This window comes from Somniosus microcephalus, chromosome 28 (assembly GCF_052327205.1).
Source record: "Somniosus microcephalus isolate GS21.2 chromosome 28, FLI_Smic_1.0, whole genome shotgun sequence".
NCBI classification, from domain to species: Eukaryota; Metazoa; Chordata; class Chondrichthyes; order Squaliformes; family Somniosidae; genus Somniosus; species Somniosus microcephalus.
In genome coordinates, this window is record NC_141014.1 from 15,896,617 (window position 1) to 15,913,466 (window position 16,850).

Below are 16,850 nucleotides of genomic sequence, written 5' to 3' on the forward strand. Positions count from 1 at the left end.
GCTGGGCCCACGCCCGAGTATTTATACTCCTTGGACGGCGCCACCAGCTGGACGTCCAGCGTTATTTCACGAGTAGTTTCTTGATGATGATGACCCGCCCGATCCCCATATCCCTTGATTCCTGTAATATCCCAAAATCCGCGTTTAGATGCGCATGCGCCACGTCCTGAGGTTACAGTCAGTTTCAAAGGGGTAATGACGGCGAATACTGTTAGCTCACCATCATTACCCACCGCAAATTCCGAGCCAATAATTTTGTACAGAACATTGTTTAGGCCGCCGTTAGAGTCGGAGTACTATTAACGCAGGGAGGGTATAGTGTCGACTTGGGAGCAGAGCAGGGATGGGAAATTACAGTTATGAGGAGAGACTCGAGATACCGGGACCGCTGAAGCAGAGAAGGGCAAGAGGAGATTTATTAAAGGATTTTTTTTTAATTATGAAGCGTTTTGGTAAGTGTGAATAAGGGAGAATCCGATTTCCTCTGTTTGGGGAGTCAGTGAAGAGGGCCAGTCGATTTAATACGATGGCAGAGAGTGAGGAGAGAGGTTCGGAGACATTTCAATAGACGGAGGGTTGTCGGGGCGTGGAGCGATTAGCCACCGGGAGTAGTTGAGGCAGAGGCCACTGCAACTGTTAAAGGGAAAATTGAATAAATGTTTGAAACACAGGAGTCGACAGGCCTATGAGTAGAGAGCCAGGCTTTGGAGTAGTTTTGGATTACTCTAACAAAGAGCCAGCACAAACGTCTATAATTCTGTTTCAAATTGAATAAACAATTTATTTTAACCATCTATGTCTGCATATTATAGTTTTCCAACCATTGCTGCTCGACATTTGGTCAAATTGCTGGTATATACTGCCACCAGGTGTCAGCCAGTGGTAATTACCAGTCCACGGGCAGTATCCTAATCCCAAGTCGCCATTCTATTCCCATATCCCTTTATTCAGTTCCCCTTCAACCATATGGTTAGCAAAGCATATGGGATCTTGGGCTTTATAAATAGAGGTATTGAGTACAAAAGCAGAGAAGTTATGCTGAACCTTTATAAAGCCCTGGTTAGGACACAACTGGAGCATTGCGTCCAGTTCTGGTCACCACACTTTAGGAAGGATGTGAAGGCCCTTGAGAGGGTGCAGAGGAGATTTACCAGAATGGTTCTGGGGATGGAGGATCTTAGCTACAAGGACAGGTTGGAGAAGCTGGATTTGTTTTCATTAGAGCAAAGGAGGTTGAGGGGTGATTTGATAGAGGTGTACAAGATTATGACGGGTTTGGATAGGCTAGACGGGGAAAGGCTGTTCCCACTAGTTGATGGTACAAGGACTAGGGGACACAGATTTAAGGTTTTGGGCAAGAGATACGGGGGGCATGTGAGGAAAAACTTTTTTACGCAGCGAGTGGTGATGACCTGGAACTCGCTGCCGACGGAAGTGGCGGAAGTGGAGACACTCAATGTTTTCAAGGGGAGGCTGGATAGGCACTTGAGGGAAATAATCTTGCAGGGCTACGGGGATAGAGCGGGGGAATGGGACTGACTGGATCGCTCTACAGAGAGCCGGCATGGACTCGATGGGCTGAATGGCCTCCTTCTGTGCCGTATGACTCTATGGGGGGAAAATTCAGTTGGTTTGCGCCTCCCGTTAGTGCCTTAAGAGGGCACTAATGGTGCGCAAAACAACTAGCGCCCAGGAGCGGCGATGTTTGCGCTGCTCGCGAAATTAACTAGACATTTTGCGGCGGCGCTACACACTACCGCCACAATCTCCTGCGCCGGCAGATCGTGACGTCAGTCGAGTGTGCAACGCCCTGGTAGTGCCCCGGACCGGATATTGAGTGTCGCCCCCTGCCTTACCGCCTGCCGCTAGCAATGACAGGTTGAGGGGAGCGTTTTGCAGTCAGGAAGGGACTGGGGGAGCGCTATTTAAAGGTGACCGCTTCCTGCCTTTTTTTGTTGGTGACATTTTTGCACCACGCATTCTGAGAGAGAGAGAGACTTCTGGAGAGATTCAACGCTGTGTGAAGGAGTTTTGGATACTGAGCAGCACTTTGCAGGTTCATTTTGATTTGACCTTCCTTGCATCGATTTAGAAGAGACTGTGGGGGCTGCACTCTGAGCTCTTTCCCTGGGCCTCTCCATTGTTCTTTCCGGCAGATTTGATGTACAGGTCTCTCCAGGCCGAGATTCAAGGCTGCAATGAGCAGGGTGTGGATGGAGAGCAAGATCAACCCTCGCCTTTAAGAACTGGTTGGTGCCAGTGTGTCTGTGTTCCATTGCTGACTGACATCACATGAGCTTCGCCAGCGCTCTGAGGTAACGCTTTGCTCCTCGGCCTTTGCGCCTTAAGAGAGGTGTGAAGCACCTGATTTAGCGCTCCAATCAACTCCAGGGGGCAATAGAAGCCAAGTTTGCAGTTGGAGGCGCTAATCAGCGCCAGGCGCTAAACTTTGCGCACGGCCGATAATCGCGCCCCAAACAGGGCGATACTGAATTTTTCCCCCTATGACTATGACTCTATGACCTATCTAATCTATTCTAAATATTGACATGGTCTCTGGTATATTCACAGCTGAGCTGGATAGATTTATGGACTCTAGGGGAATCAAGGGATATGGGGATCAGGCAGGAAAGTGGAGTTGAGGTCGAAGATCAGTCATGATCTTATTGAATGGGGGAGCAGGCTCGAGGGGCCGTATGGCCGACTCCTGCTCCTATTTCTTATGTACTTATGTCACTAAGCTGGTTATGCATTCCACAACCAACCCTCTGTGCAAATACATTTCTCCTGTTAATCTTATATCAGTATCCCCTCATTCTAGACCCCCTTAACCCAGTATTCCATTAGCTTTTTTATGGCCTTATCCACTTGAGGCACTGTTTTTAATGTCTGGAGAGATTGGGAAATGTTGGTGTTCAGAGGGACCTGGGTGTCCTTGTACGCGAATCACTGAAAGTTAACATGCAGGTACAGCAAGCAATTAGGAAAGCAAATGGTATGTTGACCTTTATTACAAGAGGATTTGAGTATAAGCGTAAAGACGTCTTACTGCAATTATATAGGGCCCTGGTGAGACCACACCTGGAGTATTGTGTACAGTTTTGGTCTCCTTACCTAAGAAAGGATATACTTGCCATAGAGGGAGTACAACGAAGGTTCACCAGACTGGTTCCTGGAATGGGGGGATTGTCCCATGAGGAGAGATTGAGTAGACTAGGCCTATATTCTCTAGAGTTTAGAAGAATGAGAGGTGATCTCATTGAAACATAAAAAATTCTTACAGGGCTTGACAGGGTAGATGCAGGGAGGATGTTTCCCCTGGCTGGGGAGTCTAGAACCAGGGATCGCAGTCTCAGAATAAAGGGTTGGCCATTTAGGACTGAGATGAGGAGAAATTTCTTCATTCAGAGGGCGGTGAATCTTTGGAATTCTCTACCCCAGAGGGCTGTGGAGGCTCAGTCGTTGAGTATATTGAAGACAGAGATCGATAGATTTTTGAATATTAAGGGACTCAAGGGATATGGGGATAGTGCAGGAAAGTGGAGTTGAGGTCGAAGATCAGCCAGAATGGTGGAGCAGGCTTGAGGGGCCCAATGGCCTACTCCTGCTCCTATTTCTTATGTAACCTGAAACCCCCCAAATCCTTCTGCTCTTCCACATCAACCAGGCGCCCCTCATTCAAAGTATAATCATTACTATTTTTAACCAAAATGTAACACCTCATATTGGATATTGAACTCAATTTGCCATCTTTTCTGCCCATTCCGCACCTTACCACTAGCCCCTTGCAGCCTCCTTTGATCCTCAGCATTAATTACTGTGCCTCCTATTTTAGTATCCTCTGCATATTTGGGCAGCATTCCCTGAAGGGACATGGGTGTCATAAATCGCAACTTCTACAAGGAAGTACTACTGAACGGCCAGCTGAGGGCGCCGCCTGAGGAGTATAAATACTCAGGCGTGGGCCCAGCTTGGCCAAAGACAGTCTGGAAACAGGAAGCTAGTGGCTACTAACTAGATCTCCATGTTTTGTTACAAGTCGATTAAAGCCTTGCTTTATGAACAACCAAGTGCGTAGTGAGTCTTTATTACGTCAATGGGTTTGTGGTTTGCGTCTATGAGTCATAAAGTTTCCAATCTCAGCCATGGCAACAGGCCTGGGGTTTTACCACATAGGGAGGGGGCTGGTTCATAGTTCAGAGGTCAGGCTCAGAGCACCAAGCCAAGCCCTAGACTCCGTCCGCCCATTCACCCTCCCGGCTACAGGTGGAGATCCCAGAATTGGGAGAATCTGCCGAAGCTCCCACTCCCAAAGAAAAAGGAAAACAGAAAACAGCCCAATTTCTGTGCTCCAAATACCCAACACTAGTGGAGGTGGGTTTAAGTTGTGTCATTCTGTTCTTTAGGGCTCGCTGGGAACGCAAGACCTGGGCCAGGTGCACTTTGAGCCAATCAAGGACAAGCTGGGCAATGTTTTGATCCTAACTATCAAGGAGCTGCTTCCCTCGCGGGTGCTGGAGGGCGTCCGATGGATCGCGCTTTCAAAGCTTCATAACTATCGGAAATCGATCTCTGCTCTCGAGTGCTTCACTGCCCTGGACCAGCTCTTCAGGACCATGAAGGTAACGTTTGATCTTATCTACAGGAATGTTCAAAGTAGGAAAAGGCTCTTAGGCTTAGCAAATGCTGGCTGCCTTCTCACTACATCGCTCATTGCCTCCTCACTATATCGCTCATTGCCTCCTCACTACATCCCTCATTACCTCCTCACTATATCGCTCATTGCCTCCTCACTACATCGCTCATTGCCTCCTCACTATATCGCTCATTGCCTCCTCACTACACCCCTCATTACCTCCTCACTATATCGCTCATTGCCTCCTCACTACATCCCTCATTGCCTCCTCACTATATCGCTCATTGCCTCCTCACTATATCACTCATTACCTCCTCACTATATCCCTCATTACCTCCTCACTATATCGCTCATTGCCTCCTCACTACATCCCTCATTGCCTCCTCACTATATCCCTCATTGCCTCCTCACTATATCCCTCATTGCCTCCTCACTATATCGCTCATTGCCTCCTCACTATATCCCTCATTGCCTCCTCACTATATCGCTCATTACCTCTTCACTATATCCCTCATTGCCTCCTCACTACATCCCTCATTACCTCCTCACTATATCCCTCATTGCCTCCTCACTATATCACTCATTGCCTCCTCACTACATCCCTCATTGCCTCCTCACTATATCGCTCATTGCCTCCTCACTATACCCCTCATTACCTCCTCACTATATCGCTCATTGCCTCCTCACTACATCCCTCATTGCCTCCTCACTATATCCCTCATTGCCTCCTCACTATATCGCTCATTACCTCCTCACTATATCGCTCATTACCTCCTCACTATATCGCTCATTACCTCCTCACTACATCCCTCATTACCTCCTCACTATATATCCCTCATTGCCTCCTCACTACATCCCTCATTACCTCCTCACTATATCGCTCATTGCCTCCTCACATACTGTTCCATACAAATAAAAACAGGCTTTCAAAACTTTATTTAGCTTATAATTTTGAACTTTATTGAACCCCCACAAAAAAGACCCATCTAAAATAAAATAAAAAGAGCATCAGCTTATTTAGCCTGTAATTTGTCCTTATTTTGTCCCTTTGAGTCTTCTACTCATGAGTCTTCTGAGTCTTCTACTCATCATTGCTCCTCCTGATTCTCTGACTCTGATGTGTCCATTTCCTCCTCTGTGTCACTGTCTAGCTGTGTGGTGGACACTTCTGTATCTGGCTCAATAAGTTGTAGGTTCGCCCAGATAGCCACCAGTTTCTCCACTCTCTTGTTAGTCAGCCTGTTGCGCACCTTTGTATGCGTATTCCCAAAAAGTGACCAGTTTCGTTCAGAGGCCGCTGATGAAGGTGGGATTTGGAGTATCACCGATGCAATTGGTGACAGGGCCTCAGATGCACAAAGCCCCTTCCACCAGGCATGTGCACTGATATGCTTGCATGATTCCCATATCCCGTCCCCATTCCAAAGACCTTGCTTGGTAGAGAACTTTGCCAGACTTCCCAGAACTTTGCCCACGTCCCGATTGAGGTGGTGTGAGAGGGTAGAAATCACACTGTAAGCGCTGTTGATCTGTTCTCCAGAAAGTATTGGTCTCCCAACATGCTTTGGCTCCAGCATGTATGCTGCAGCATGAATCGGCTTGACACAAAATTCTTGGCGCGGCTGTATGAATTGAACAATCGCCTTTTCCTCTGCTTTGAGCAGCAGGGATGTGGGTAGGGCAATGCTGATTTGTTCTTTTAAATCAGCAAAAAGCCTGAGAACATCTGACAAGACAGCCTCATCTCCTTCAATCTGAGCAATTGCAGATGCTACTGGTGAGAGTAGTTTAAGGCTGCTAACCAGCTGGTATGGCAGCTGTAGCTACTATGACCGGAAAGCCCTGCAGCGGGTAGTCAAAACTGCCCAACGCATTACCGGCACCCGGCTACCGACCATAGAGCACATATACCAGAAACGCTGTTTACGGAGGTCACGGTCCATCATCAAAGACCCTACCCACCCCAGCCACAGTCTGTTCGCCCTCCTGCCATCTGGGAGACACTACAGATGCATTCGCACCCGTACGACCAGATTTAGGAACAGCTTCTTTCCCAGGGCTGTCATCCTACTGAACTCCACAAATAAACTCTAAAGACTGCACATCTGCCAATGCACTTTATTATGGTTATGTTTATGCTAATGTATTACAAGCCAAATGTATGTTGAATGTTTAAATGTCTTAATCTAAATGTACACTCTCAGGAGCCGCAAACCTACATTTCGTTGTACTGCACTTGTGCACTAACAATGACAATAAAAGTGATTTGATTTTGATTGATTTTGATTTTGACTCTCTCCCAAAACACATCATCCAGCAGTATTTTCTTGATGGTGGTTTCCATATCCCCAGACTGGGATATTGCCATTTCTTGCAGTGACTCCTTACCCTCCAGAAGGCTGTTGTACATTATGACAACGCCACCCCATCTAGTGTTGCTGGGCAGCTTCAGTGTGGTGTTCTTGTTCTTTGTCATTTGCTTGGAGTTGTAGGTTGCTGCAACTACCTGTTTTCCCCTGACATACTTAACAACTTGCTTGGCTCTCTTGTACAGTGTTTCCATGGTTCTCAAACCCATGATGTCCTTGAGGAGCAGGTTGAGCCCATGAGCTGCGCACCCAATAGACGTAATATGACGTAATATGCCCAAGCAGCCTTCATATTCGCAGCACTGTCAGTAACTACTGCAAAGACCTTTTGTGATCCAAGATCGTTGATGACCGCTTTCAGCTCATCAGCAATGTATGTGCCTGTGTGTCTGTTGTCCTTCGTTTCTGTGCTCTTGAAGAACACTGGGAGAGGAGTGGAGACAATGTCGTTTATGATGCCCTCCCCTCGTACATTTGACCACCCATCTGAGATAACTGCAACACAGTCTGCCATCTCTATTGTTTCTTTGAGCTTTCCTTGGACTCTGTTATACTCAGCCTCCAGCAAATAAGTAGACAAAGCATGTCTGGTGGGAGGACAGTATGCAGGGCGAATAACATTGAAAAATCTCTTCCAGTACACATTGGCTGTGAGCATGAGGGGTGAGCCTGTCGCATATACAGCTCGAGCAAGGCACTCATCTGCATTCTTCTGGCTATGGTTATCCATTGTATCAAAGAACCTTCCAAGTGGGCCAGGAGTTGCTGATGATAAGGAGCCTGATGCTGAATGTGAACCATCATCTTCTTGAATGGAAGCAGAGTAACTCTGGGCTGACTGCTGTGAGCTTTGAGTGAAGTTGTTGCATTTGGATAAATGCTGCTGCATCTTTGTGTCATTCTTTACATATGGCTTTGTACAGTGTTTGCACATGTACACAGTCTTTCCATCTTGGGGTAAAATGCTTCCACACATCCGACGGTAAACGTGGCATTGTTCTATGCAGAGAAATAAAGAGCATTCGTCTCTGTGTCGAACTGCGGTCGATCAGCACAATTGCAAAAGGGTGAGTAAATTTTTCCTGATGCTCCATGTGATGGAAGCATGACCTGTGCACGCACGACGCTACATCACCAATAGAGGGAGCTAATCGCTCATCCACTCATCCAACCAAACAGGACACATTTGTTCACAGTCACACACAAAACTTGTAATTATTAAAACAAGCCAAGTAAGAAGATAAACATATATTGATTAAGAAATTCCTTAATAATTAAGATTCCATCTCTTAGTAATTTTAAGAGAGGACCTGTGGAAAAAAAATGAAAGAAATACAAAAAAAAACAATTTTAATGCTAGCATGTGCTTTTTGGGGCAAAATTCCCAAGCTAAACTTCCCGTGGAAAATTTCCAGAAATTTACCAGAAACTTTCCACCCCTTCACAACCCTACTCCTCACTATATCGCTCCTTACCTCCTCACTATATCCCTCATTACCTCCTCACTATATCCCTCATTGCCTTCTCACTATATCCCTCATTGCCTTCTCACCAGATCCCTCATTACCTCCTCACTATATCCCTCATTACCTCCTCACTATATCCCTCATTACCTCCTCACTATATCCCTCACTACCTTCTCACTATAGCCCTCATTACCTCCTCACTACATCCCTCACTACCTTCTCACTATATCCCTCATTGCCTCCTCACTATATCGCTCATTGCCTCCTCACTATATCCCTCATTACCTCCTCACTATATCCCTCATTGCCTCCTCACTATATCCCTCATTGCCTCCTCACTATATCCCTCATTGCCTTCTCACTATATCCCTCATTGACTACTCACTATATCCCTCATTACCTCCTCACTATATCACTCATTGCCTTCTCACTATATCCCTCATTGCCTTCACACTATATCCCTCATTACCTTCTCACTATATCCCTCATTGACTCCTCACTATATCGCTCACTACCTCCTCACTATATCCCTCATTACCTCCTCACTATATCGCTCACTACCTCCTCACTATATCCCTCATTACCTTCTCACTATATCCCTCATTGCCTCCTCACTATATCCCTCATTGCCTTCTCACTATATCCCTCATTGCCTTCTCACTATATCCCTCATTGCCTTCTCACTATATCCCTCATTGCCTCCTCACTATATCCCTCATTACCTCTTCACTATATCCCTCATTGCCTCCTCACTATATCCCTCATTGCCTTCTCACTATATCCCTCATTACCTTCTCACTATATCCCTCATTACCTCCTCACTGTATCTCTCATTACCTCCTCACTATATCCCTCACTACCTCCTCACTTTATCCCTCACTATCTTCTCACTATATCCCTCACTACCTCCTCACTATATCCCTCACTATCTTCTCACCATATCCCTCATTACCTTCTCACTATATCCCTCATTACCTCCTCACTATATCCTTCATTGCCTTCTCACTATATCCCTCATTGCCTCCTCACTATATCTCTCATTACCTTCTCACTATATCCCTCAATCCCTTCTCACTATATCCCTCATTGCCTCCTCACTATATCCCTCATTGCCTCCTCACTATATCCCTCATTACCTCCTCACTATATCCCTCATTACCTCCTCACTATATCCCTCACTATCTTCTCACTATATCCCTCGTTGCCTTCTCGCTATATCCCTCACTATCTTCTCACAATATCCCTCGTTGCCTATATCTCAACGATATTGTTTGTTTCAGCACAGACCTGAATTTGGAAAATGCGCCTACATTTATCTCCACAACGACCCTTTGCTGTTTAATGCCCCAAGGTTCACACGCTTGTTTAATATTCCTTGTGCACCAACAACAATCATTAACTCCTTTTAATTTAAATGGGTCGAAATAGTGCAGCATAGAATGTTACATGAACGTGGTGATCATTCTACCAGGGGACATTAACCCCTCTCAGCTGCAAGTCACTGAATTGCAAACCCTCTTTATTAATGGGTTTACAGTTTTGTTACACAAAGCTCACAGAAGAAATCTCTTAACCGCCCTTCTCCCCTCCCACCTTCCAAGTCTAATGCTGGATCATAGAATGAGAAAAGTACTGTTCAGCCTCTCAAGCTGGTTTCTCCCAAAGACCTGATGCAATTCACTCCGTCCAGACTCCACCTCACCCATTGACTTTCTTCAGAAAATCTCCTGCAACATTTTCCTGTGCCTTCCCCAAAGCTACATCAGCAGATGCATAGATCTTAACTTACAAAAATAACCCAGCTTCTTTTCTCCACTACCAGCTGTCTCCTTAAACCCCTCTCCACTGCCCCTCCATCCTCAGCATCAACAAGTGTGAGGAGCTCATGGACTTCTTTGTCACTATGATTGAGGCTACCATTAAGCTGCCTCTGCTGCTTTCTGCCCTTCCCCTGGTCCACCAAGCCAAACATCTCCCAGGCTCCCCTTACCCGAGCCCTGAAACCGTGTCTCTCTCCCGCTCTCTACATTCTCTCCCATCTCCCCTCGTGCTGTTTCCGAGCTTCTCTCCCCCATGAGACCCACGTCCTGGCACCCTTGACGCCATTCTCACTGAACTGCTGCCCTCCCAACTTCCCTTCCAGTGCCCCCGTGCTAGCCCATTGTAAATGGTTCCCTCCCCTCAGGCATGGTCCCTCCCTTTCAAAACCATCACCATCGCTTCCCCCTCAAAAAGTCACCCTCGACCCTCCTTACAGACTGTTGACCCATCTCCAACCTCCTTTTCCATTCCAAAGTTCTTGAAAAGTGTTGCTGCTTGGTAAACGTGCTCATTTTTCACACAACTCCATGTTTGAGTCTCTTCATTCAGGTTTCTGCCCCTGACATGACCCTAATCAAAGTCATGAATAACCTGCGTTTTGACCGGAACTGTGGTGCATTATCGCTCAAATCAAATCAAATCAACTTTTATTGTCATTGTTAGTGCACAAGTGCAGTACAACGAAATGTAGGCTTGTGGCTCCCGAGAGTGTACAATTTGGATTAGGACACTTAAACATTTCAACATACATTTGTACATATATATTAGCATAAATATGACACAGCTGACCACACCATTTTCCTCCAACGCCTCTCCAGCTTGGTCGGACTGCCCTCGCCTGGTTCCACTCTTACCGATCCAGTCATAGACCGAGCATCTCCAGTAATGGCTTCTCATCCCGCCCCCACACTGTTACTTCCACCAATTTCCAGGAATCTATCCTTGGCCCCCCTCCTCCTCCTCCTCTTCCTTATCTACAGGCTGCACCTTGGAGGCATCATCTACAAACATGAGACAGCTTCCACATGTACACTGACAATACCCAGCTCTACCTCTCCAGACTCCTCCACTGCCTCTGGATTATCAGACTTCTAGTCCAACATCTAGAAGAAGAAGACTTGCATTTCTATAGCACCTTTCACATCCACTGGACATCTCAAAGCGCTTTACCAGCCAATGAAGTAGAGTCACTGTTGTAATGTGGGAAACACGGCAGCCAATTTGCGCACAGCAAGGTCCCACAAACAGCAATGTGATAATGACCAGATAATCTGTTTTTGTTATGTTGTTTGAGGGATAAATATTGGCCCCAGGACACCGGGGATAACTCCCCTGCTCTTCTTCAAAATAGTGCCATGGGATCTTTTACATCCGCCTGAGAGAACAGACAGGGCCTCGGTTTCATCCGAAAGATGGCACCTCCGACAGTGCTGCAATCCCTCAGTACTGCACTGGAGTGTCAGCCTAGCTTTATGTGCTCAAGTCCCAGCAAGTGGGACTATGAACCCACAACCTTCTGACTCAGAGGCGAGGGTGCTACCCACTGAGCTACAGCTGACACTGATCTAGTCCTAGACATCTAGTCCTGGAAGAGCTGCAACTTGCTCCAGTTAAACATTGGGAGGCTAAAGCCATTGACTTCAGCCCCTGCCACAACCTCCGTACCCCTTCCACTGATTCCATCCCCCTCCCCAGCCACTGTACTAGACTGCCTACTTCCACTTCCATAATATTGCCCACTTCAACCCCTGGCTCAGCCCGTCTGCTACTGAAACCCTCATCCATGCCTTTGTCACCTCCAGACTTGACTACTCCAAAGTTCTCCTGGCCGCCCTCACATCTTCCACCCTCCATAAACCTCAGCTCATCCAAAGCTTTGCTGCCCGTGTCCTAACTCGCACCAAGTCCTGTTCACCCATCACCCCGTCCATCCTGAACTACATTGTAGTAACAATGTTGATTGATACAACACTGACTGCTGATAATTGGACAGAGTGAGGTCCATTGTAACTTGTCGAAATCAATGGAATGGTAACAGCCTCACAATGGAGTCGGTGACCTCTTCACCCCCAGGAACAGGCGGGATACGGACTCCTGTCCCCCGGGGACGGGCGGGATACGGACTCCTGTCCCCCGGGAACGGGCGGGGATACGGACTCCTGTCCCCCGGGGAACGGGCGGGATACGAACTCCTGTCCCCCGGGGACGGGCGGGGATACGGATTCCTGTCCCCCGGGGAACGGGCGGGGATACGGACTCCTGTCCCCCGGGGAACGGGCGGGATACGGACTCCTGTCCCCCGGGGAACGGGCGGGGATACGGACTCCTATCCCCCGGGGAACGGGCGGGGATACGGACTCCTGTCCCCCGGGGAACGGGCGGGGATACGGACTCCTGTCCCCCGGGGAACGGGCGGGGATACGGACTCCTGTCCCCCGGGGAACGGGCGGGATACGGACTCCTGTCCCCCGGGAACGGGCGGGATACGGACTCCTGTCCCCTGGGAACGGGCGGGATACGGACTCCTGTCCCCGGGGAACGGGCGGGATACGGACTCATGTCCCCGGGGACGGACAGGATACGGACTCCTGTCCCCGGGGAACGGGCGGGGATACAGACTCCTGTCCCCGGGAATGGGCGGGGATACGGACTCCTGTCCCCCGGGGAACGGGCGGGGATACGGACTCCTGTACCCCGGGGAACGGGCGGGATACGGACTCCTGTCCCCCGGGAACGGGCGGGGATACAGACTCCTGTCCCCCGGGGAACGGGCGGGGATACGGACTCCTGTACCCCGGGGAACGGGCGGGATACGGACTCCTGTCCCCCGGGAACGGGCGGGGATACGGACTCCTGTCCCTGGGAACGGGCGGGGATACGGACTCCTGTCCCCGGGAACGGGCGGGGATACGGACTCCTGTCCCCCGGGGAACGGGCGGGGATACGGACTCCTGTACCCCGGGGAACGGGCGGGATACGGACTCCTGTCCCCCGGGAACGGGCGGGGATACGGACTCCTGTCCCTGGGAACGGGCGGGGATACGGACTCCTGTCCCCGGGAACGGGCGGGGATACGGACTCCTGTCCCCCGGGGACGGGCGGGGATACGGACTCCTGTCCCCCGGGAACGGGCGGGGATACGGACTCCTGTCCCCCGGGGACGGGCGGGGATACGGACTCCTGTCCCCCGGGGACGGGCGGGGATACGGACTCCTGTCCCCCGGGGACGGGCGGGGATACGGACTCCTGTCCCCCGGGAACGGGCGGGGATACGGACTCCTGTCCCCCCGGGGACGGGCGGGATACGGACTCCTGTCCCCCGGGGACGGGCGGGGATACGGACTCCTGTCCCCGGGGAACGGGCGGGGATACGGACTCCTGTCCCCCCGGGAACGGGCGGGGATACGGACTCCTGTCCCCCGGGAACGGGCGGGGATACGGACTCCTGTCCCCCGGGGACGGGCGGGGATACGGATTCCTGTCCCCTGGGAACGGGCGGGATATTGACTCCTGTCCCCCGGGAACGGGCGGGGATACGGACTCCTGTCCCCGGGGAACGGGCGGGGATACGGACTCCTGTCCCCCCGGGAACGGGCGGGGATACGGACTCCTCTCCCCCGGGAACGGGCGGGGATACGGACTCCTGTCCCCCGGGAACGGACGGGGATGCGGACTCCTGTCCCCCCGGGAACGGGCGGGATACGGACTCCTGTCCCCCGGGAACGGACGGGGATGCGGACTCCTGTCCCCCCGGGAACGGGCGGGATACAGACTCCTGTCCCCCGGGAATGGGCGGGATACGGACTCCTGTCCCCCGGGAACGGGCGGGATACGGACTCCTGTCCCCCGGGAACGGGCGGGGATACGGACTCCTGTCCCTGGGAACGGGCGAGGATACGGACTCCTGTCCCTGGGAACGGGCGGGGATACGGACTCCTGTCCCCCCGGGAACGGGCGGGATACGGACTCCTGTCCCCCGGGAACGGGCGGGGATACAGACTCCTGTCCCTGGGAACGGGCGGGGATACGGACTCCTGTCCCCCCGGGAACGGGCGGGATACGGACTCCTGTCCCCCGGGAACGGGTGGGATACAGACTCCTGTCCCCCGGGAACGGGCGGGGATACAGACTCCTGTCCCTGGGAACGGGCGGGGATACGGACTCCTGTCCCCCGGGAACGGGCGGGGATACAGACTCCTGTCCCTGGGAACGGGCGGGGATACAGACTCCTGTCCCTGGGAACGGGCGGGGATACGGACTCCTGTCCCCCGGGGAACAGGCGGGATATGGACTCCTGTCCCCTGGGAACGGGCGGGGATACGGACTCCTGTCCCCCGGGAACGGGCGGGGATACGGACTCCTGTCCCCCGGGAACGGGCGGGGATACGGACTCCTGTCCCCCTGGGAACGGGCGGGATACGGACTCCTGTGCCCCGGGAACGGGCGGGATACGGACTCCTGTCCCCCGGGAATGGGCGGGATACGGACTCCTGTCCCCCGGGAACGGGCGGGATACGGACTCCTGTCCCCCGGGAACGGGCGGGATACGGACTCCTGTCCCCGGGAACGGGCGGGATACGGACTCCTGTCACCGGGAACGGGCGGGGATACAGACTCCTGTCCCCGGGAATGGGCGGGATACGGACTCCTGTCCCCGGGAACGGGCGGGATACGGACTCCTGGCCCCGGGAACGGGCGGGGATACGGACTCCTGTCCCTGGGAATGGGCGGGGTTACGGACTCCTGTCCCCGGGAATGGGCGGGGTTACGGACTCCTGTCCCCGGGAATGGGCGGGGATACGGACTCCTGTCCCCCGGGGAACGGGCGGGGATACGGCCTCCTGTCCCCCGGGAACGGGCGGGATACGGACTCCTGTCCCTGGGAACGGGCGGGATACGGACTCCTGTCCCCCGGGAACGGGCGGGGATACAGACTCCTGTCCCTGGGAACGGGCGGGATACGGACTCCTGTCCCCCGGGAACGGGCGGGGATACAGACTCCTGTCCCCGGGAATGGGCGGGGATACGGACTCCTGTCCCCCGGGAACGGGCGGGGATACGGACTCCTGTCCCCCGGGAACGGGCGGGGATACGGACTCCTGTCCCCCGGGGAATGGGCGGGGATACAGACTCCTGTCCCCGGGAATGGGCGGGGATACAGACTCCTGTCCCCCGGGACACATTCCGCCGCATGGCTGCCTGATGTTAAAATCGACCCCAGTGTTTGGAGTCAACCCAGCTTCAGAGTCCTTGATGTAACTGTGCCTCCTGTGCATTGACACCGTGTTTGTGCAGTTGACATACAAGGGGGCAATTGTGCCCTTAACCGCCTGTCGGGAAACTGACGCGATCGGGTGCGACCTTGGTTTTACGCCCCTCACTGCTATTGGACGGGGAGTAAAACCGGCACCCCACCCAATCCCGTGAGTTACCCGCCTGGCGAGTCGAGGTAAAATGGCCCCCGCATATTCTCAAGCACAGGAAGTGTTGGGGGGGGGGTGGGCAGGGGCATGATGTGAAGAAGACATCCCGGGGTCTCTTATTTCTTTGTCAACAACAAGACACGACCCACTTTGACCTTTTTATTTGTTTTCTCCTCCAGGACAAGCTGGACTATCACAAACGGATCAGCCAGGCCTTACCGCCAGGCCTCTACCTCGGCTACCTAAAGCTCTGCAGCTCCGTGGATCAGATTAAAGTCCTCGTCCCTTACAGGTTGCCCAACGTTCTCTGTCACACCAAGATACGGGACAACAAGAATGTATCCAGGTATTGGGAATGTTCGTGATTTCCCCCTCTATAATCTCCGGCCGCCCATTCTTCAATCCCCTCCTCTCTTTCTTTAATTCCACTGTGTTTCCCTCCTGTATTGATCCCACCTCCTTTGGGTGCCCCAGGGTGTGTCAGTTCCTCGTGCTCTCACTTTAATAGCTACTCCCCCGTTCCTGCAGTACTGTGCACTGTATTGGTCTCCGTACCTAAGGAAGGGTATACTTGCCTCAGGGAGGGTGTAACAAAGGTTCACTAGACTGATTCCTGGGATGAAAGGGTTGTCCTATGAGGAGAGATCGCATAGATTGAGTCTATACGTTTTGAAGTTTAGAAGAATGAGAGGTGATCTCATTGAAACATATAGGGCTAAAAATTCAGTTTGGGGCGCCAAGTTCGCCTGGGCGCCGGAATTACCGCTGCGCGCGGAGCCACTTGCGCCATCGGGATATTCAGTTTCAGCGCCCCAAATGGAAGCCGGCCGCTAAACAAGGCTTTAGGCGCCCCGCTTGGGGCGCTGAAACTGAATTTCGGCGCGCAAAGTGCCGCAGCGCCACCCGCTGCGGCACGGCAAGCTGCGGTACTGCAGGCCTTCCTCCCACTGTTAAGGGGGAGGTGCCTGCAACAGCGCGATCCCCGCTCGCGAGTGCCGGCAAATGAGCCCGGCACCAAGGAGACGTGCCGGGCTCTCGGGAAACAGCCGGCAATGCCGCGGGGGGGGGTGCGGGCAGGCGGCCGCCGAAAAACCGGCCGGCCGCTCCTCCACCTTAACTCGCCCCACTACCGCCA

General features: G+C 52.0%; 1 protein-coding gene across 1 annotated transcript in view; it reads left to right on the forward strand.

The window, feature by feature from the left end:
* The window catches only part of LOC147098993 (ankyrin repeat and fibronectin type-III domain-containing protein 1-like), a 152,048-nt gene that overhangs the window by 112,029 nt on the left and 23,169 nt on the right, over positions 1-16,850 (forward strand). The window contains exons 13-14 of the mRNA XM_085969508.1: positions 4,407-4,622; positions 15,895-16,061. Coding sequence (XP_085825634.1) covers positions 4,407-4,622; positions 15,895-16,061 — 383 coding nt within the window. The remainder of the gene's footprint in view (positions 1-4,406; positions 4,623-15,894; positions 16,062-16,850) is intronic.